General features: G+C 40.8%; 1 protein-coding gene and 1 pseudogene across 1 annotated transcript in view; one reads left to right on the forward strand and one right to left on the reverse strand.

Annotated features, from left to right (window-relative positions):
• RAD51B (RAD51 paralog B) overlaps positions 1-21,507 on the reverse strand; it is a 365,924-nt gene that overhangs the window by 164,683 nt on the left and 179,734 nt on the right. Inside the window, exon 8 of the mRNA XM_056850833.1 lies at positions 17,089-17,207. Coding sequence (XP_056706811.1) covers positions 17,089-17,207 — 119 coding nt within the window. The remainder of the gene's footprint in view (positions 1-17,088; positions 17,208-21,507) is intronic.
• On the forward strand, positions 7,326-8,334 carry LOC130478672 (gametocyte-specific factor 1-like; annotated as a pseudogene).

Consider the following 21,507-nt stretch of genomic DNA (forward strand, 5'->3'; position numbering starts at 1 on the left):
TCCCCCTTCTTTCCTACGATAACTCCATAGTGCATGTGTATATATTAAGATTCCAAAATAAGGATTGGGGTCTGGGGAAGCCCTCATCAAAGCAAGGCATCTACATGTACACCTCCCCACCCTTGGTTAGCAGAGTCCTATTTAAAGGTATGCCTGTCGGTAGGCACCCTTACAAACAACCTCTTGTTCTGATTTTATATAGTATTTATTGGCCGTTACTAATCTTCCCTTACTACTGAAGCAGAAAAGTAAAATACAAACATATAACACAGCAAGTACAGCCAAAGAACGCAGGCTGAGTAACCAATGTCAATGTTTTGCTTGACTAATGTGTCACTAGTAAAGCCATGCTAAGATATGATAGAAGCTCAGTGGCTGCTCTGGCACTTGAGCACAGCACTGCCATGCCGCTCCCCGGTGTCAGCTAAGTGGCCCGCTGCCGGTTTAGATGCCCATTTTCATGCTGCAAGTGGCATCTACGCTGGCACTGGGATCATGTTGCCTCTACTAGCCTTTCAATACCCCCCCCCTTTCAGGATTTCTCTGCCTGCCTAGCAAGGAAATGGTAGAATCAGATAATAATAAACAGCCTGAATAGCCCACACTAGCCTGAGTACAGTAGTAGCACATATGGCCTATTTATGTTAAAATCCTGATGTGTCAGAAAGTAAACTAGTTTTAGTCCTTTTCTAAGATTAAGACTAAAAGATCTATCTATCTATCTATCTATCTATCTATCTATCTATCTATCTATCTATCTATCTATCTATCTATCTATCTATCTATCTATCTATCTATCTTTTAGGTCCCAGATAAAATGTTTTATCCATCTATCTCTTGCCACATTGAGCAGGTCACAGCTGAATTGAGACTGCTGAAAGGTGTCTATTTGACCAGAACCACACTGACACACTCGCTCAGTGGAAGGGTACACACACATCAGAACAAGAATTAATGAAAAGTAAAGTAAAAGTAAAGTAAATCTGAAAGCCTACTTATCAAACAATCCAAGATACCCTATCCTGAAGATGATTAATTCACTACAGCAATTTCCCCATCAAAATTAACATTTCTATCATCATTTACAAGCTGTTTTCCAAAGTAAATTGCTCAGAGTGCCATACAGGACCTGAGTTAATTTGACCAATGCTTAATTTCAAGCAAAACTCTACACTTATCTAGTTTGCATAGACGAGTATAATAGAAAAGTGAAAAGAAAGTACATTGCTAATTCAGTGTCTTTCAACAGGGATATGATTATCTTAGAATGTTAAATTAGATTCATACGGTAATAAACTCACTGGTAAGCAAAACAAATCTTTCCTCTGATTGTGCCAAATGTCTGGGACAGACAATCCTCATGCCATAATCTCCCTTCTTATTGTAGATGGACAAAGGTTGTTTTTTCAGCTGTTTTGGAAAACAGGAAAAGAGCTAGTGGGGAAAACAATGCAACTGTTTTTTACATCAGTTGAAGAAAACCGACTTCCCCCATTGCTGACATCTTCTCAGTTTTGTAGGAGTTTACTTGCCGCTACAATACCCACATTTAAAAAGCAAAAAGGCTGACCCTAAAATCCAACCATTCAATCACTAGCAGCAAACTTGAAAGCTGCCTGTAGGAAGTGAGCTTGACCAACTGCAATGTTCAGATGCTTTAAGAGGGCAAAATCTGGACCCCTGGATGCTATTTAACAGTAAAAAACCCATATCAAATAACTTTCCATATAGTAATTTTTACCTATCAAAGGCATGTTACTAAACTTATGCAATGGAAAATGTGTCACTGCTGTTCATAGCCTGGAATAGATTAGGAATTCTTCTGTTATACTGCCCACTTCATTACAGACCTGCCTAGTTATTGTCCTGGGCAACTTTAACAGACTGGCTCAGGTCTTCATGGCTTTCTTGGCAACAAAGGGTCTTTCCCAAATGATAACTGGCATAACCTTGGTTTGATATGTTGTGGGTTTGTTTCCTGTTAACAAACTGACCTTGGTAGACCAAGGGCCTGATTCAGTATTGTCTGCTCTGACCAGATATGGCTCTCCAAGGTCTCAGTTGGAGGTCTTTCTCATCACTTATTACCTGAGCCTTTTAACTGGAGATGCTAAGGATTGAATCTAGGAACTTCTGTATGCCACCTAGATGCTCTGTTACTGAGCCAGGGTCCATTCCCTAAATGCCTTCCTTTAGGAGGGGCATATGTGCCTAACATATCTAAATCTTCAGTTTCTTTCCATAGACTGAAGTTTCCTGAATCTATGGAAATGGTGCCCTCTGATTATCAACCTCGCACAAAATGTCATATGTGGCTATGAGTAAATACCCACTTGGAAATAACACTGAAACTGGTATCTTGAATTACAACATTAACCAATGCTAATGTGCTGTGTTAATTGGTAATACACAGAGCTTTTTCTAAGAATGAAAATTACTTCACATACATTATCTCAATAATCTTTACACCCAAGCCATAAGGTAGGTTAGTGTTATTTACTCCTTATAGTAAACTGAGAGCAGTTGCTATAAGGACAGCAACTTGCTTAAGCCCTCCTAGTGACTTAGTGGCTGAGCTGAGATTTGCACTGGGACTTCCAGCTCATACCTCATGCTTGTAAACACTACACTAACTCTCAAAGATATTTCAATGGCCTTTGACATATGTTATTCATGCCTTAGTAACCTGATCACAAGTTCAAGCAGGCATTTCTGGCACTCAGTGATTCCACACATTCCTTGCAGAGAGGACCTAGAAGAGAGCAATGTGCAACTACTGTTCATTCAGAACGTCCTCTTCCTCTTCCCCTATTCTTCCAGTGGCCCACTGGGTAAGATTCTGTTGGATCTGGAATGAAAAGATGGTAAATATAGTGATGGCACTCAGCTCTCTATCTCTTTTTCAACAAAACCTGGATTAGATATTTCTTTTATACCCTGCACAATTGAGGACTAGTTCCAGGAAACTGATTGATGCTGAATCTATACATGACTGAACATAATGAGGGTTAGTAAACCCTGAGACATGGAGTGTGAACATCTGTCAATTATGAGGCTTTGCTTCCCTTGCTCATTCTTGCACACAGCCTTAGGGTGTGCAGTTCTTGGATTCATGGGTTATCAGGTTACTTTGGATTTAACAACTGCCATTCATATATGCCTTCACAGCCCTGACATAACTAGCTATACAAACTATACAATCTGTTGCCCTTAAGGACTGCCTAGATTTTGCATCTGGGTTAGAAAATACCCCTAGACGCTGGCTTGCTGAAAGCATATCACACTAGTACTGCAGAATATGCACTAAATTCTTATAGAATTCCTGACACTAATCAAAGTTACTAGATTTTAACACAATGCTCTTATGTACTTTAGACAGCCTTTCCTTCCCTGTGAGAACCCTTAAGACCAACTAAGAGTATCCCTCCTGAGAAATACTGTATTTGGACTAAAAGTAATTTATACAATCAGGAAGAGGCAGTAGTATCTCTGCATTTATAGAACTGAGATGCAGGTGGGGCCTCAGCACCAACCTCTAGAAGCGATGTGTAAGAATTCTGTTTGGACTTGGTAGCCATGACTGAGCAGTTGGAAATTTATATTAATTCTCACATTTCTCCGGTAAGGGTAGCCTTGTCTTATGTGGATGCTAAATGTGACCATAACAGCATATGATTCAAGTTGTCACTACCAAAGCCCTGTGCCTGGATTCTCCAAATGTATACAGAATGTGATTCTCACTTATGTCTCCCCCCCTATAGTTTATTGCAACAAGCAAAGTCCCCTTTGTAAAACATATGGAGAAAGGCAGGGAGGTATAACGAGATAGGGCAGACATTGTAAAATGAATTGTTTTGTTAAAATTTGTTAAAGTTGTTAAAGTGAGTATTTCAGTATAATTTTCCTACAAGTGAATTTTGCTAGAGTCAGTCAAAACTTGATCTCTGCAGAGGAATTCTTAATTATCAATATATCTGTTAGGTTCATAAGATTTGGGGTAGCTCCTGAAGTCTGTATTTCAAGAATCATGCAACCTACTTCTGGGAAATTTTGCTGCCATTATAGAAGTTGGGCATCAGCCTCAAACAAGTTACAATGAGAGATGATTGGTGCAGGCACTGAGGGCTTGGCCTGACCTATTCAAGGATATTCTACAAAAGAAAGGCATAAGGGGGCTCAAGCAATACTTTTCCAGCACTCTTATCAACAGGATTACAGTTTAGCAGCCAAAACTTTGAGATTTAACCCCAATCAGCCCTGAGGCAAATGTACTTGTACCACTTTCCTCCTTGAAAGACATTTGGACTCTCTGGTGGCTCTAAGTGGTGCTTAGATAGATGAATTCACAAGACTGAGGCTCACTGGCTGCCACATGGGGTGTAACTGCTGTAATGCCAGACAACACACTGGAGGAAAGCCTGAGCACCAGGACTGTTCATCCATGAATACCATGGCATAATTTGTCCTCAAACAAGCAAATCACATACTTATTGGTGTGTGCCACAGTGGAAAAATTAGACCTCCATAGCTCAATGGTTTGAAAAGGAGCTTTAATTAAAACCAGGTTAATGGGTCACAATTCAATAAAACTCTTTATAGAGCACTCTAAATGCATCCTACCTCCCTTATACCACAAAAAAAAATCCTGCCCAACGGAAGCTGCTTCGAAAGGGATTTCCTCTCTGTTCTTTTATAGAACAGCAGCAATGGCTGCTTGGGGCACTTTATGAGAAGTGGGCCATAAATCCAATCCAATTAGTGCAGACAGTACACAGGCAGCATTTGTGTTGAGTATGCATCTCACACAAGTACATTTCAGAAGGCAGGGATCAGAATAAACAGCAGCAACATGAGCAAACTCATCAGTCATTGAAGAAGTCCCTTCTACCAGAAATCCACGACTATTTTCCTTGCCTTGTTTGTTTTTCCTCCACCTCAGTTAAATACTCAGAAACAGAGACTGCATGAAAGTTATTTGCATAATGCCTTTTGTCTACAATGCCCTTTTCAATATTAAATTAGCCTTAATTCCCTGTAAGTACCCTATTTAGTTACATTAACCACCTTCCTCACTACTCCACCAACCACATGCTGCTGATTTACCTTCTCTTTTGCAGCACCTATTGACTGAACCCAAGACCTTCTGCATCAGTGAATAAATGCTTAAATCAGGGAATTATAAATGCTTAAATCAGGGGATTTTTAGGCATGGAGTTTGGCCTTGGTTCTAGGAGCATTTTTCTAGCAGTGCATTGGGATCTTGGTTGACAGTCTTTTGCTATGTGTATAGTCCATGCCATTTAATTTCTGATAATGCATTTTTTCAGTTTTTCAGTTTCCTGTTTGGAAAGCTAAACGGCATCGCCTTAGTAACATTTGTCCAGTAATGTTTTTGATCCATAGCACTGATGAAGTGAGACCACCAAGAATAAAATTAACTTTTTCAATAGTCAAATAATTACTTTGGAAGTAGGTTCTACTTTCACGACAGATTGGGTATCAAAGGCAACATTCAACAGTTGAAATATATGCCAAACTTTCCCTCCTCACACACTTTGTCCTCAGATTTAGGGATTTCCAGTGGCAGTCTGATATGCTCCTATGCTTGAAGAATGTATGCATGTGTGCTGTATTTTCTAGTAAATCTATATAAACAAAAATATGTTTATGCATTAGAGACACAGTTATAATGACTCTTCTGTATCTGTGCTTCTTTTCTTATGATGAAGAGTTTCATCAGACTAAATGGAACATTTCTATTGCTCTTTCTACTGGACATCTACTAACAAGAAATAAGCATCTGAGTCCCTCACTCATAAGCTTCTGCAAAGAATTTGCTGGTCTTTCTCACAAACTGGAAGTGCTTAAGAGTTTTTATGTGATGAAAAATTGACAGCTATGCTGATACTCATGAAAGAAATCATGCCAGTGTCCTTCCCCCTCACTCTTTTATGGATGGCACTGCACTCTCTTTAACATATATGCATATCTAACTAAGCCAAGAACAGACAAGATTTCTCCAAGCCCTGGACCACAGGGTAAATATTCACACATATAGCCCTGGCTGCAAAATTATTTTAGCATAAAACAATATGTTCTCTAAAACTTCCCCATCTTGTTACATTATGTTTTTCTAAATAATAATAATAATAAAAAAGTTCCCTGGTGAAAATTTAACAAGTATACTGAAGATTTAAAAGGCTTCAGAATATGTTGTAGGTGTCATCAGACAGTATTTTTTCTGGTTGTTTGTGTGTGTAAGAAGATACAGAGAAAAATAATTGTCTGGGATAGGGCTGTCGATTCGGTTTGTCCAGCTCCGAAAAACCGCCAAATTTCCCCCGATTCGGCGGTGTCCAGTTCGGGAAGAACCGAATTCAAAATAGGTGGGAAACGGGGGAAGCCGAATTCCCCGACTTCGGGGTGTTTGGGAAATAAATTTGGCAAATTTGGGGTTCGGCTCCCCCCCCCCACGCCTTCACGGGGCTTCACTGAAGCCGGGCGGGGGTCTCTTTAAACAGATCTGTGCCTCCCAGCTGGGAGGCGCAGATCTGTTCCCCCCCCCCCCGCGCGCCTTCAGGGGACTTCCCTGAAGCCGGGCGGGTGGCTCTTTAAATAGATCTGTGCCTCCCAGCTGGGAGGCGCATATCTGTTTAAAGGGCCCCCCCGCCCGGCTTCGGGCAAGCCCCCTGAAGGCGCGCGGGGGGGAAAACAGATCTGTGCCTAACAGCTGTTAGGCGCAGATCTGTTTAAAGGCTCCCCCACGCACCTTCATGGAAGCCCCATGAAGGCCTGCGGGGGGGCCGAATTTTCCCCCGAACTCCAGATCTCGCCCAAATTTTGGGGATCCAAAGCAGGGGAGTTCGGACTTCGGCACGGCCCGAATTTAAAAGGGCCGAATTTTGCTGAAGCCGAACCTTACTGAATTTTTTTTCAACAGCCCTAGTCTCTGGGTCTGAGGTACAAGTTCACTAAGAGTCTTCAGAAGAATCCAGCAAAACAGGTTCAGAGGTTCTTGTCCAAAAATAATACAACTACAAGAAAACTTTGGAAGCCTTCTATTTGTCTTTGTATTTTTATGCTATACATTACTTATAAGTAAGTGTTTATGACAAGTATGGCATTGAACAACATCAACACAATTTAATAATGACCAGATTTTGCTTTTAACTATATTGGGGTGGATCCCACCCCTATGACAAGGATCAAAGTACCAGGGTAGTCATAGGGCTGTTTTCCAGGGTAGATATTGCTTATAAAGATATTACAGGTCCCAGAGGTAGAGGTACTGTGGTCTTCACAGAATCAGTGCCCATAAAGTGGATATGGCTAACAACTACGTTAATGCTTTGGATCCGGAGAAACTAATACAGGCCGTTAATGCATGGGTGTGTGCGCATTATTTTGTCCCTCTGATATAGCTCAATTTCTCCCAAAAACTGCACGCATGGGGAAAAGGAGCACCTGGCCAGAGCCGCCACTGCTCTGCTCTGCTCTACTCCACCCTGATGTCTTTGGGCAGAGGCAAGGGAAGCCGGTGGGGAGTGGAGGCTGCTGCGACTGGGTGGAGGTGAGAGGAAGCCGGCATTGGTTGGAGCGGGGGAGAGGGAGAGAGAGGGGGCCACGGGCTTGGGGGGGACTGCTGCTGCTGCTGCCGTCAGGCCTGCCAGGCTTCTTCTGGCAAGAGAGTCGACCCTGATGCTAAAATGCACTGGGAAGCTCTTGTGGTTGCAGCGGGCTTTAAATTTAAGTCGCTGCAAACGAGCACTTTGTAGACTTAGGGAAGTTCCAGTATTGGGTGGGTCAATCACGCAGGCCATGCATGTAGGCTCATTAGATTCGCCACAAGATAGGGAGTTTAGCAGGATAAACAGGCATGTGTTAATGGCCACAGTGTCCATATGACAAGAACCACCAAATAAGAACATGTAGGTTCCCCATCACCGTGTCAAATGCTGCAAGAATCACTCTGATATTGTAAAGCAGCTGGTGACGTGCCCCTTTAATGCCCGCCACCAGGTCCCCAGAGCAGAGATCAGCCAACACATATACATGTGACAAAAGATTCAATGAACAGGACATTGCAAGTCAGTCAGGCAACTACAGAAAAGAACCCAATGTGGTAAGCACATGGCAGTCTTCTCCATGCGAAGAAGACTGGACAAAGATGTAGGAGACGAACTGAAGTCTGTTTTCACCTGCGGCATGAGCCACTGTGAGACAAACAGTTCTGAATCGAGCATAACCATGGGGACATCAGCCTTCAGGTGTCCGAGTCCCCAGGTCCTTGCCGTATTGTATGTGTTGCTATGGAAGAGCAGTGCAGGAAACTGAAGACCACAGATGAAAACTGTCCCCTTCAGTGGCTATCAAGCGCTCATTATCCACTCTCTTTAGAAAGATCAGAGTGCCAGCAAAGAGACTCCAGACTAAACTGTGCTCCTTGCGTGGGTTGGCTGATCTGAATAATCTCGGAAAGTTCAGAATTCTTAATTTAACATTTAATTCAGAATGAGTATAGTTGACAAGTGTGTGTTACTCAACGAGTGTTATACTGTTAGCCGCCCTGAGCCCGGCCTGGGCCGGGGATTGAGGGCGGAATATAAATAGCAACATAAAAATAAAAAAATAAAAATGATTTATTTTAAAATATTTATACCCCACTTTTCTTTTGGCTCAAGTTTGAAGCCTTCTTCCAATCTATTTTATTTTATTTTATTTTACTTACTTCATTTATACCCCACCTTTCTCACCAGTGTGGACCCAAAGTGGCTTACGTTATTCTCTTCTCAATTTTGTCTCACAACAACCCTGTGAGATAAGGTAGACTGAGAATGTATGGCTGAGCCAATGCTACCCAATGAATTTCCATGGCAGACTGGGGATTTGAACCTGGGTCTCCCAGCTCCTAGTCTGATGCTCGAACATTAGAAGAAAATGGCAGGCGGCTAGATGAAGGGAAGACAATGGTTGGATCCATCCCATTGTCCTCTTTGTGGAAAGAGTTACTAGCCCCATTTTCTTTCATTAAAGACTCTAGCATATCATACCTATTATTCCCCACTATCCTCCTTGTATTTATCTTTCATTTCAAATTTGCAATGCTCAGCAGCTCAATACCTTGTTAAAATAGTTTCCAAAATTTTAAATAAGAGATGCTGCAATAATTTTTAAATAAGAGATACTGCAAAAAATTTAAATAAGAGATACTTGGGGCTTCTGGATAACCAAATGAACCGTTACAAACCCACTATCAGATGTCTGATTCAAACTGATGATAGAAAATTTGCCTTGCAAACATTGTCAACAATGTTTGTCAATGAAATATTGTCAACAGAACATTGCAGGACCTTTAGGGTATAAAATATTCTTGTTAAGCAGGCAGGGGATTGGGAGACTTAAACAATAACTTCTGATTTCTCTGTCCTGGGCACAAAATATTGTGAACTCTACCAAATGCACCACTGATATCTGAGAACCTAATGGGTTAATATTAATGTAAACAGTTTTTCCTCTATGACAGCCCTTTAGAAAAGGAGTGGGACATAAACCCTATCAGCCTGTAATGCTCAGACAGTGTTTGTGTTATGCACACATCCCCCACACGTCCATTAGGAGGTCAGGGTAAACCACACTGACGCAGATCATCATACAGTGCAGCACGGCTCTCTGGTTATGACTTGGCATTTCACATCTGTCTCTTAGCATCTCTCTTAATTGCAGCTATAATTTCTGAGGTCAGTACTTCTCACATTTTGACATAGTAAGCCTCTCAAAATCTAGGCATCCACATAAGCTTTGTTCACAAGTTTGAGTGAATGCATGTACAATCCATGTTCAGTGTACCTTCAATTTTTCTTTATACATGCACTGAAGAATTCTCATGTTACCTTGAACACATGTACAGCTGAACATGTGATTTAAACCCCACACTTATCCAGGTACTGGTCACCACTTTCATTTATAACGTGAAAACTTGTTGGCTCTCTCTTACAAACAGATGTATGCATGTATATGCAGGGTATATGAGCAGTCACTGTTAACATGTATAGTCAGCTGGCTTTGGCCCCCATTCGGGGGGAAAGCAGGGTATAAATAATTTTTTAAAAAGGTAAAGGTCCCCTGTGCAAGCACCAGGTCATTCCTGACCCATGGGGTGACGTCATATCCCAACGTTTACTAGGCAGACTTTGTTTACGGGGTGGTTTGCCAGTGCCTTCCTCAGTTATCTTCCCTTTACCCCCAGCAAGCTGGGTACTCATTTTACCAACCTCGGAAGGATGGAAGGCTGAGTCAACCTTGAGCCAGCTATCTGAAACCAACTTCCGTTGGGATCGAACTCAGGTCGTGAGCAAAGCTTGGACTGCAGTACTGCAGCTTACCACTCTGCACCACGGGGCTCTTAATAAATAAATAAGCAAGAGCCAAATCCAGTGGCAGGTAGAGGTAAGGGGGAAGATGGGATTGGTAACATGTGTCTCTTCCCACAGAAGCATGAATCCCATGATGAATAAAAGGCAATCTTGTTCACCTCTGCTGTTCACAACCAACTCAATAAGTAAATAATCAAAGAGGTTCTTACTGGAAAGGCCTGGTCTTGTACTGCCATCTCATCTAGTAAGCATTACTGCCGAACTTCTACTACAGGAGGGTCATTCCTTTCAGATAGTCACAATGCTTCATAGGTAGCTAAACCTTTATACTTTCATTCACATTAAAACAATTTTTATACTGCTTCTCTTTGAATATGCAAAATTACATTTTCACAAGACTTTTGTATAGCTAAAGATGCTGGAGTAATTAACAGTGATTGCCAGCTGATGTTTTTACAAGTACAAATGCAAGTCACTCTTGCTTGCAATGTTTCTTTTCTGACTAAGTGTGATTCTGGCAGAAAAGACCAAACTAAAGTTTGGCAGTACAAAAGGAGTCTGTGAAAAGAGAAACAAATATGAGTTTCTGCAGCTGGCTGGAAAAAAAAAAAAAAGCAAAAGATAGCCCCTGAGACTTCCTACGCACCAAGAAGAAGGGAATGCAAAACAATATTGTTTGAAATGTATTTTAGTATTTGCCTGATCGACTGTCTTGTCTTATCAGAAGTTTATTGGAATGCACAATTCTACAGAAAGAAAGGGAACATGGAAGATCAGCATTCTGTCCCTCCAAAACAGCTACAGTGAAGAAAGCCAAGAATACTATTTTTAATAGCAAATACATCACTTTTGTACTAGAACAAACAATGAAATAGAACCTTACAAACAGGGAAATCAAAAAGTTGTATGATTCTAGTTTCATACCTGCTAATGAGGCATGATTTAGACTTAAAGGTACAGCAGTACTTCAATTGATAGTGAAGAGGGAAGGAAACAAAAGCAAGGAAAACTTTGATAGGGCAAGAAAGGATTTCAAATTTTTAATTAAGATGGTTCTAGGAAGGAATAATTTATCCGTACCAAACACAAAACAGTTCTAGAAAGTTTGAAGCTGAAAAGGGAAGGGAGTCACGCTTAAAAGATAGTTGAAATGTTGGTGTTAAGGTTGTCAGACACCCATTGGGGGTGGGGGATCCCCCACTTTGGGCCCCCTCCGCCTGGCACTGCTCAACTGGCTGGCAGGGGTCTTACCAGGCTTAAAATGAGGCCTAGGCCTCAATGTCGCTGGCGTGATGTCACATCTGGAAGTGACATCATCACATCACCAACAAGGGTATCTTGTATTTGGGCAAAACTCGATGGTTCAAACAGCTTCTACCCCCACCCCTCCCCCACTGGTTGCCAGGGGATACCTGGCAATCCTAGTTGGTGTTATTGCACAAAAATGTACTTTACTGCTTTAATCACATGAAATGTGTTATATATAACACTGCACATAAAATGGTAGTGTTTGGTATTTATCAGATGTTGAAATATTAATGCCTTAAACCCTAACAACACTTTTTTGGGACTGTGTGTGTGTGTGTTAAGTGCCGTCAAGTCGCTTCCGACTCATGGCGACCCTATGAATGAAAGTCCTCCAAAATGTCCTGTCCTTGACAGCCTTGCTCAGATCTTGCAAATTGAAGGCTGTGGCTTCCTTTATTGAGTCAATCCATCTCTTGTTGGGCCTTCCTCTTTTCCTGCTGCCCTCAACTTTTCCTAGCATGACTGTCTTTTCCAGTGACTCTTGTCGTCTCATGACGTGATCAAAATACGATAGCCTCAGTTTAGTCATTTTAGCTTCTAGGGTCAGTTCAGGCTTGATTTGATTTATAATCCACTGATTTGTTTTTTTGGCAGTCCATGGAATTTTTGGGACTAAGCCCCATTTAATAGGCCTGAATATGCCTGTTTAGGATTCTTTCTTGCTTAGAGTTCTAAGAAGACCTGCTTAGGACTCTGCCTCACTTTCTGTTCAAACAAATATACCCCAGAGACAGAGGAAGATGTAAGATGTTTCACCTAAAGGCTAGAATCCTATGCACACAAGGCTGAATAAAGTGAGACTTCCTTCTGAGTGAACATGCACAAGATTGTGTTGCACAGTGTCTAAACATACCGTAGTAGTTATTTGGGACAATGGGCATCGGAGCAGGACACTTGAAATGCCTTGAGAAAGATGCCCAAACACTTTTGCATCCCCATAGCTTTTTGTGCCATTTCTTCTTCCCAGTGCCACTGATGTTAGCATGCAGCTAATTAAGTCTTGATTACATGCTGCAGCCATTTAGCACAATCAAAGCCAGTTTAGAGTCTGGGCATTAGAGTCTACAAAGAGAACGACACCATATAACAAGCAAAGTTTTGTCTTAGGCAGTTTTACTCATTATTTTTTCCAGAATCTCACTAAAACTGAATCCCAAATCCACTAAACAACAGGAAGATCTCATTTTCAGTCACGCTTTACTAATGAATTCAACAGTTCTTTTTTGTCTTTTAATTTGGGACAAAAATTTAGCATGAAAATTTGAATGGCAAATATAGACAGTATGCATATATATACTTTTCAAACAAGGCAAAAAATGAGGTTGGCACAGGTTGCAACAAGATCTAATAGAGTTTTTAAAGGGAGATGGCAGCATGGCCTGGTTGACAACAAAATCCTTCCTATCTATATGAATAAATTATTTCATCCCTTTTATTTCCCCCCCTTGCAATTAACAAAACATGCAACTCTAACTTCTGCATGTTTAGTAAATCCCATTTTGAGTTACTTCATCCCTAACGTGTGAGATAACAGATAAAAAAATAATATGAAGCTTTCTTCTTCTGTTCATCATCAATTGTCTTACTTCAGCTATCAAAGAAACCCAGACACTGTTCCAATAAGATGCTCAGGGTGAGCTTGTTACAGAGTGTCTCCACAGCTGTGGCACACCTTCTAAAATGCCTCTCTGCACCCCCTGGCTTCTGGAACTTGGCCTTGGCCACAATGAAACTTAGAAGGCACAATCAGAGCCTATTTATGTAACACACTTCAACAGGATATGTGTAAAATATCTGCCCACACAGATATTCCAAGGCGTATTCATATGAACAGTGTAGTCTAGGAACCTTACTCACTGAAGACACAGTAGCCTGAGGCCAATTCATTGGTTTCCTAAAGTTACTAACAACGCCTTACCAAAAAAGTTCTCATATTTCTAAAACACTGAAAGTGCAAGGTGGTTTGGGTTTTAGACCATCTCTCTGCTTAATTTAATTTAAACTAGATATCGTTTGTAAAGGGTTCTTGTTATAGTTTTAACTTCCAGATGGGTCTTTATGTCTTGAGAACTCCAAAGTACTTGTGAGAATATTACAATCTACAGTAAAACCTCTAGTTTGTGGGACCATACTGCTGCATATTCTGATTTTAAATTAATATCCCTTTTGTTATGATCTTCTTTATTATTTGCTATTATTTAAAAAGCATACTTTTTTCTCATCCTCAGTGATGTCAGCAGCCTTAGAAGTGTTTCTGAGCAAATTATTTGAGCAAACAACTGAAAGACAGAGTTGCCATCCTCCAGGTGGGGCCGGGAGATCCCCTGGAATTACAACTGATCTCCAGGCTACAGAGATCAATTGCTCTGGAGAAAATGGCAGCTTTGGTGGGTGGACTGTATGACACCACATTCCTGCCAAACTTCCTCTCCTCCCCAAATTACGCTTCCCCCAAGCTCCGCCTCAAAGATCTAGGAATTTCCCAACCCGGAGCTAGCACCCCACCAAAAGAGCTCCTTTAGGCATACGCCTGAATAGCCCAGTGAGACTTTTGACTTTTTGTTTTTGAACAGATCCTCCCCAAACTGGTTTTATAACTCTAATCACGGTTGGGGAAACTGGTTTAAGAAAATGCCCAAAGCCCAGGTAAACATACAGAGCATATTATGTCTTTGCTCTGGATTGCAGCCGTAGAAAAATAAAGATATAAATCAACAGCTCTAAAAACGCAGTTTTCCAAATAGTAACGTATAAAATGGAACATATTCAGAATTACAAGGCTGCGCTGCAATAATTTAAAAATATATTATAAATATATATTTGTTATTAAGTACAATCATGCTTTAAAAGAGTTAAAAACTTAAGCCTCAAAAGGTAAATTAAACACACATAAGGAATCACATAAGACAGCTCAATTGGCTGCACTATAAAAACCACCAAGACCAACTATAATTTTTAATTATTGTGGCACAACCTTATAGGTTCCTAGCCTGTTTCACAGGTTGTTTTGTTTGTTTACATATTCAGAATTAGACATACTTTGTAGTATGCCTGTAAAAGCCTCACTTTACTGTTTTTAATTTACGTCATCCTTTGCTACGACTACACTACTGCTATCAGTCAGATTATTGGGTTGCTATCTATATAGTAGTAATTAGATGAGGGCAAAACCAACTGGTATGCAACCAAGGACATCCAGAAAGTTATGTCTTGAATTAGTTGGCCGGGGAAATCTTTTGCTGGCTCTATCAACAATATTCCAAACTGTACTTCTTTATCCGGAGCAGAAAACTGTTTATCTCACAGCTCCTGTGAGAAATTATGATAGTTAATGGCTTTGCTTTACTCTCATTTTCTCCTGCTTGACAAATACTATTCCTGCTCATAAAATAGACATGAATTTTGAAATTGCTGCTGGGCGGGGGGGAGTCAGCCATTTCCGTAATTCATCTTCCCATCTATCGAATGTTAACCTTCCAGGGGATCTGGCAGTGCTCACAAGTATTCAGAAATTCTAGAATAGGAACCAAAGGGCAAAAACGCATGGTCGCTTTATCCTCCTTTAATCCCTATTTTAGCCAGGATCGAACGCACATTAGGCGAAACACATGCGTTCGATCCTGGCTGAATCCTGGCCAAAACAGGGATTAAAGGAGGATAAAGTGACCATGCGTTTTCACCCAAAGAGTGTAAAGATCTATTAGTGCAATCTTATGCAGAGAGATGTCAGTCTAAACATATTTATTTCAACAGGCTTAGAATGGAATAACTCCACATAGGATTGATTATACACTACATCTTTAACTAGCAAGAGCCAAAATCTTGAAAGACATAATAAAAACATTTAGAACCATTGTGGAACTTTTGGGAGTGTGTGTCCTTTACCAAACAATAATTCACTATATCTCTATCGTTTGAGGTAAAGCTGAGATTTTATGCCACTTGAAATATCTCATTCAATGCTACTGAGGTTTCAACGATATCTCAAAAGAATAAAAGTACATACAGTGCTTGCTGAAAAGTATTCTCCTGTAGCCTTTCTTGTTTTTCATTGTTACTTTATCAAAATAAATGTTTATTCTCCCCCCACAAAAAACCAAGAACATATTTTTAAAGATCTCACCATTTCAAGACAATTAAAATGGTGGAGGGTTCTTTTAAGTCCTGGAAGTTGTTTACTATTGGGGGGAGGGAGAAATTGTGTTTGCAGGTGGATATTATAAAAACCTAATCACAAATAGTTACATAAATACTCTTTAAAATGTAAAACTAATGTTTGATATGAAATTACTGTAAAAATAAGGTAATGTACAGGCTTCCAGAAGGCTATATCTGCAATCACTACACCAAATCAAAAAGTCTATCCTCCAAACAAGTCACTAAAATTAGCTCCAGAAAATAGTTAAACAAAAATGTAAGGAAAAAGATGGCCCATTCAGGGACTCAGCTGACTGGATTGTTAACTTCCAAGAAAGAGATAATGCTATTAGGCACGGGAACATACTGGATTTATAAAGTATGAACCACATAAAACTTATGACATATGATACATAAAAATGTAACATGAGAAGGATAACACATGTAATTATTTCTAAAAATTAGGTACATCAGGGAAAACCCTAGTAGTGTTTCTAGGTGATGAATGTCCTTTCCTCGATATAGATGAATGGACTACCTTTCCTGAATTAATTTTTCTATGGATTACAAATATGCACTTATCTATTTACTGTAAAGTAGGCACTTGTGTAGACTCTGTGTGCCAAAGTGGGGACATGTAAAGGCAGAGTAAGATAATATCTCTATTGTCTATATACAACCTTCCACCTTGAAATGGAAATGAAATGAAGCCCCATATTATTCAAAAATGCTCAGATAATAGTAGTGCATTTGTGCTGACAGCAGCACGCATGGACAAGCTCTCAGCTATTAAAAGGAAGTGAAGTTGACAACAGAGGTACAAGAGAAGGCTGTGTCCCCACCACCAAAGTGATCATGGGTGAGAGGGGGAAATTGTCCCACTTCATTGGTTGCTTAGAAGGTGAAGAGAGGACTGAGACAGACCTTGGCCAACCAAGTGATTGTGGAGGAGATGGAATTCAGCATGTCCAGCTCCGTCCTCCTGTACAAACGCAAAATCATACACCTTCACTGCTGAAGCCATCGTAGGGGAAGGGGGCAGCTGAGCTTAGAGGAAACTTTCTGTAATTTCAAATGACTGATTCAATGTGAGGACAAGGAAGTTGGGGCAAACAAATGCCTCACCCACCTTACATGCTCTCACTTGTATGTACTAACAGTGACATCAAAATTGCATGTCAGAGTCTCATCTCTCACTAGAAACAGCCAGTAAGGCTTCCAATAGAGCTCGCATTATGTGACAATGGCAGCAATATAGCTGGATCCTCACCTGTCTAGTCTGTGAATCCAGATATTGCAGGATGAGTCTTGTATTCACACTATGACTCCATGTATTTCCTAGTGCTGCAGTCACATAGCTAGACTCCTCATCTCCCTTTCCGGAACATCCTGGAATAAAAATTATGAAGCACTGAAGTTACATACTTCATTTACAACTAAAATGTGTAAAATCCTTAAGATCATCTCATCATGCTTTCAGTTATTTAATTATGGAGACAAGTTATTTTCATCTTACACTCACAATTTTAAATCAATGCATTTTCCATTTGGGTCAGCATGGGTACAAGAGAACACTAACACAAAAACCAAAGGGAGGAATATGAAATGCATAGCTTATTATTGTACTTGCTTATTATATATGCAAATTTTAAAAATCCACCATGGTAGACACCACTTTTTACAGTGAATAAGGCTGCTGTTCCTGCTTTTACCTCATACAAGCAAAGTGAGTTTTCACCAGAGTGGAACCTGCAATACCTGCAAAATCTGTCAGCCTATATCGAGGACTGACAGAGAGAGAAGTTTCATCCTAATATGCACTTGCAATTTATTGAAGCAATCACTAAGGAAGAGCTATGATCTCGTACACGTTATTGTCTACAACTGGGGCATGCAACGTTTACTGGTCTACGTGCTGGAAAAAAGGCTACCAGTCAAGATGTTGATGTGCTGGCAAACAAAGCAGGGTAGGGAACACAAGGTTTGTACTTGGCCAATGATACTTGGAACTAGCCAAGGCCCAGCGGCACTGTGAGTGGCTGTGTAAATCTGGGAGGGGATGATGAGCTTACACCATGACGGTTGCCTTTCCCCACACTGTAGCGCTGCCAGCGCTTCAGTTGCTTGGGTGGAGATCTGGGCCTGGCTGCCAAACACTACCGCTTAGTGTGCTACTGTTGGCTCAACCCTGGCCTACAACATTATATTGTTCAGAAGAAGAAGAAGAAGAGTTGATTTTTATATGCCAACTTTCTCTTCCACTTAAGGAAGAATCAAACCGGCTCACAATCCCCTTCCCCTCCCCACAACAGACACCCTGTGAGGTAGGTGGGGCTGAGAGAGCTCTAACAGAGCTGTGACTTGCCCAAGGTCACCCAGCTGGCTTCATGTGTAGGAGTGGTTCACCAGATTAGCATTCACCGCTCATGGGGAGGAGTGGGGAATCAAACCCGGTTCTCCAGATCGGACTCCAGGTTCTTCCTTAGCATTTTATACATGCTAACCCAACCCGTTACACATAACTAACCCAACCCTCTACACAGTGGTTTCTGCACACAACAAATTGTAATATGTGTAAGCTGTCCAAAGAAGTAAGGAAATGTCTTTGCTTTTTACTACCACAGCCTGGGAGCAGTCAAATGGGTAGGAGGCATTGTATTACGCTACTGTGAAGTTACATATTTCTTGAAGCAGAGACTGGACCATTCATCTTGCTGGACCATTCATCTTGCTGATTTTGAGTTCATGCATCCACTGTGATGAACGTAGCACACATGATTCATGGCAAGATTGCTGTCTGACTTGTTTGTCACAACCACTGATTGCCACTTGGCAACCTTCCATGCACTCCACTTTAGGAAAATGCAGCAGTGGTGCACCAAAATGCAATCAGTGTTTATGACAAACTTTTCAAACTATCACTGCAGTTCAGTTTGGTAAAAACTAACAATTCCATCAGGCTTATAAATAAATATTGGGGGGAATAAAGTGGCCCAGTTACATGCACAATGCATTCTGTGAACTAATTCTAAACATGGTGGTTCCTATGCTCCCATAATTAGATATTCCCCCACCAAAAACAATTCCCCACACACAACCCTTAACAAGGAAAGGCTGACAATCATATGGAATCAAATTGGGATTCTCCATTCAACTGGCATTGTAGACTTTCCATCACGTCACGAAAGGAGTATAAACTAAACAGATACAAGTCAAAACCTGACCCATGAAAAAAAATCAGGGGTTATTTTTCAAGTGCATCCCAAACTTTCTTATGTCTGATCTGTCCATCACCTCTCATAAACTACAGTATGGAGATGGAAATGAGCTGGGCTAGGAAATAGTTAACTCACCTAGTATCCATGGGGAGGAAATATATTGTTCCCCTCTTGACATCACGGTGCATTCCTTTACAACCCAAGACTCCCACTTATGTCAACAGGTACCCTGCCCAAACAAGGGAGGTAAGTTCAAGGGCAGAGTGATTAGAAAAAGAGTAGACAAATAAATGACTTTGCCCTTTCCATTTCTGAGGAGGAAAGCTTGTAGTACCAGGCTAGAGGAGGACCTGCCTTGACAACTGCTTACAGGACTGTTTGTGCAACCCCTTTTTCAGATAACCTCCCATCTGCAGAGTCAATCGAGCATACTTTGTAGTGCAAGGCAGTTCAGTTGGGTGTGGCATAACTTCTCTCTTACTGCGTACAAAAATAGAGGAAAAAATAGAATACACCTCGCAAGAAAGTTTTCTTTGTAAAAGAGAAATACTGTAAGCCTGCTGCATTCTATTTTGTTATAACCCAGAGAGAAACAAACTGGGCAATAGCAATGCAAGCCATGGAGGGAAATGATCAGCTCCCCAGGAAGAGTTCAACGGCAGTGACATTCGACATGTTGCCCCTTCTTCCAGCACTGAATTCTAGGAGACAACAGATGTCTCAGAGGCAGGAAATCAGACATGGCCGGAAAAGAGATAGGCGCTCAAATACGCTGCTTAACATTTTTCTGTTATTTCAACTGTAGCATGTATTTTAATAAGACTATGACAGATAATGAACAAAGGTTACCGCATTCAAGCAAACATATCCTGTTCCCTGTCCCATTTTCAACCTTACCCAGCACTTTCTTATTTGGATACTAATGACATTTAATCCTAGGAAAGCCCAAAGCAATATATGAATCTGACTTTTAAAAAAATTGCCAGGAATATGAAAATTCAGCTTCCAGGGAGTCCCCCCTCCACCTGGGTAAATTGAAACAAGAACACCCCCACCCCCTTGCAATACCTTGCAGTGTATTCTACCCACTAGCCTTTCCCTTCTCTGTGTTACAAAAGGTCTGGCAAATATCTGCTGTTTCACCCAATACCCTCCCCATCACCAACATCCCGCCTAAGTCCTGAGGGAGGGTGCATGTGTGATTGTTGTTTTATTGCTGCAGTGGCTCTATCCCACCTGCTTAACTGGCTTCATAGTCATGTAATGAAGAAATTGGGAAACCTTTTGGGAAAGTTTTCTTTGCTTGGAAAAAAAGAAGTATATGTTCCCTTGCCCTGTCCTGGATGGTCCAGGCTAGCCTGGTCTCTTTGGATTTCGGAAGCTAAGTAGGGTCAGCCCTGGTTAGTAATTGGATGGGAGATGGAGAATGGTGTCCAGGGTTGCTACAGGGAGGCAGGCAATGGCAAACCACCACGGAATGTCTCTTGCTTTGGAAACCCTATGGGGCCATCATAGCTGTGACTTGATGGCACTTTCCACTACCACCACATCTGAATCCATATGTGAGAAGAACTGGCTACAGTGCAAAAGACTATGAGATGAAAGTACAGGCTGTGAGATTTCTATTTAAAACTCAAACATAAGCATGATGAGCATATAGTGACCAGTCAGAACAGAAATAATAGGTGACCATATGTAAATTGTACGTAGAAATAGTCACAGACTGTACTACTGGCATTTCATAGTCTTTGAATTCTACTCTTTAAAAATTTTCTCTATGATTGTGTGTGTATCTACTTTGGCAACAATCCTCATGGTTGCTTTTTAAGACCAAATAACACATCTGGAGTTCCAATCACAGAACTCCAGCATCACGTGTATTTTAACCCTTACTGAAGTCTAAGTCTGAAGCTATTTTAATGTCTTTTGAAAATAATAATCACACTATCCTATGTAAGCACCCACAGATATTTTTCCACACATTTTTCAATAATCTAGAGTGCATGTACACTCAAAATATAGCAACCACGTTTTCCACATTTTCACCCTTGGACACTGAAACAATAAACCACTCAAAGAAATATATGTATATGTTGATTAACAACAAGATACAAACACTGTTCTGACTTTCTTTGGGGAGAACATTAATACAGCTTTCATGCTGTAACATAAGAGCATTCTCACTGGGAAAGATTGTGCAACACATCAGTGAATTCTGGCCCTAGTAGGATACTTTAAAAAGATTAATTAATTTACAAAACAGCTGCACAATACAGAAATTGATCCCTGATGTATTGGGTGGCTCTCTGCATTGTCTATGGCCCAATAAACAGAATCATTACTTCAAATGAAAACTTCTGTAATTATACTCTAATTAGGTACTGGAACCTCAGTTTGGAGACAGGAGTTTTGGAGACAAAATGGGCTTTATCTAGTTGACATACTCTTATGCTAGAACAGAAAAGTATTCA

Source organism: Euleptes europaea, chromosome 6 (assembly GCF_029931775.1).
Source record: "Euleptes europaea isolate rEulEur1 chromosome 6, rEulEur1.hap1, whole genome shotgun sequence".
NCBI classification, from domain to species: Eukaryota; Metazoa; Chordata; class Lepidosauria; order Squamata; family Sphaerodactylidae; genus Euleptes; species Euleptes europaea.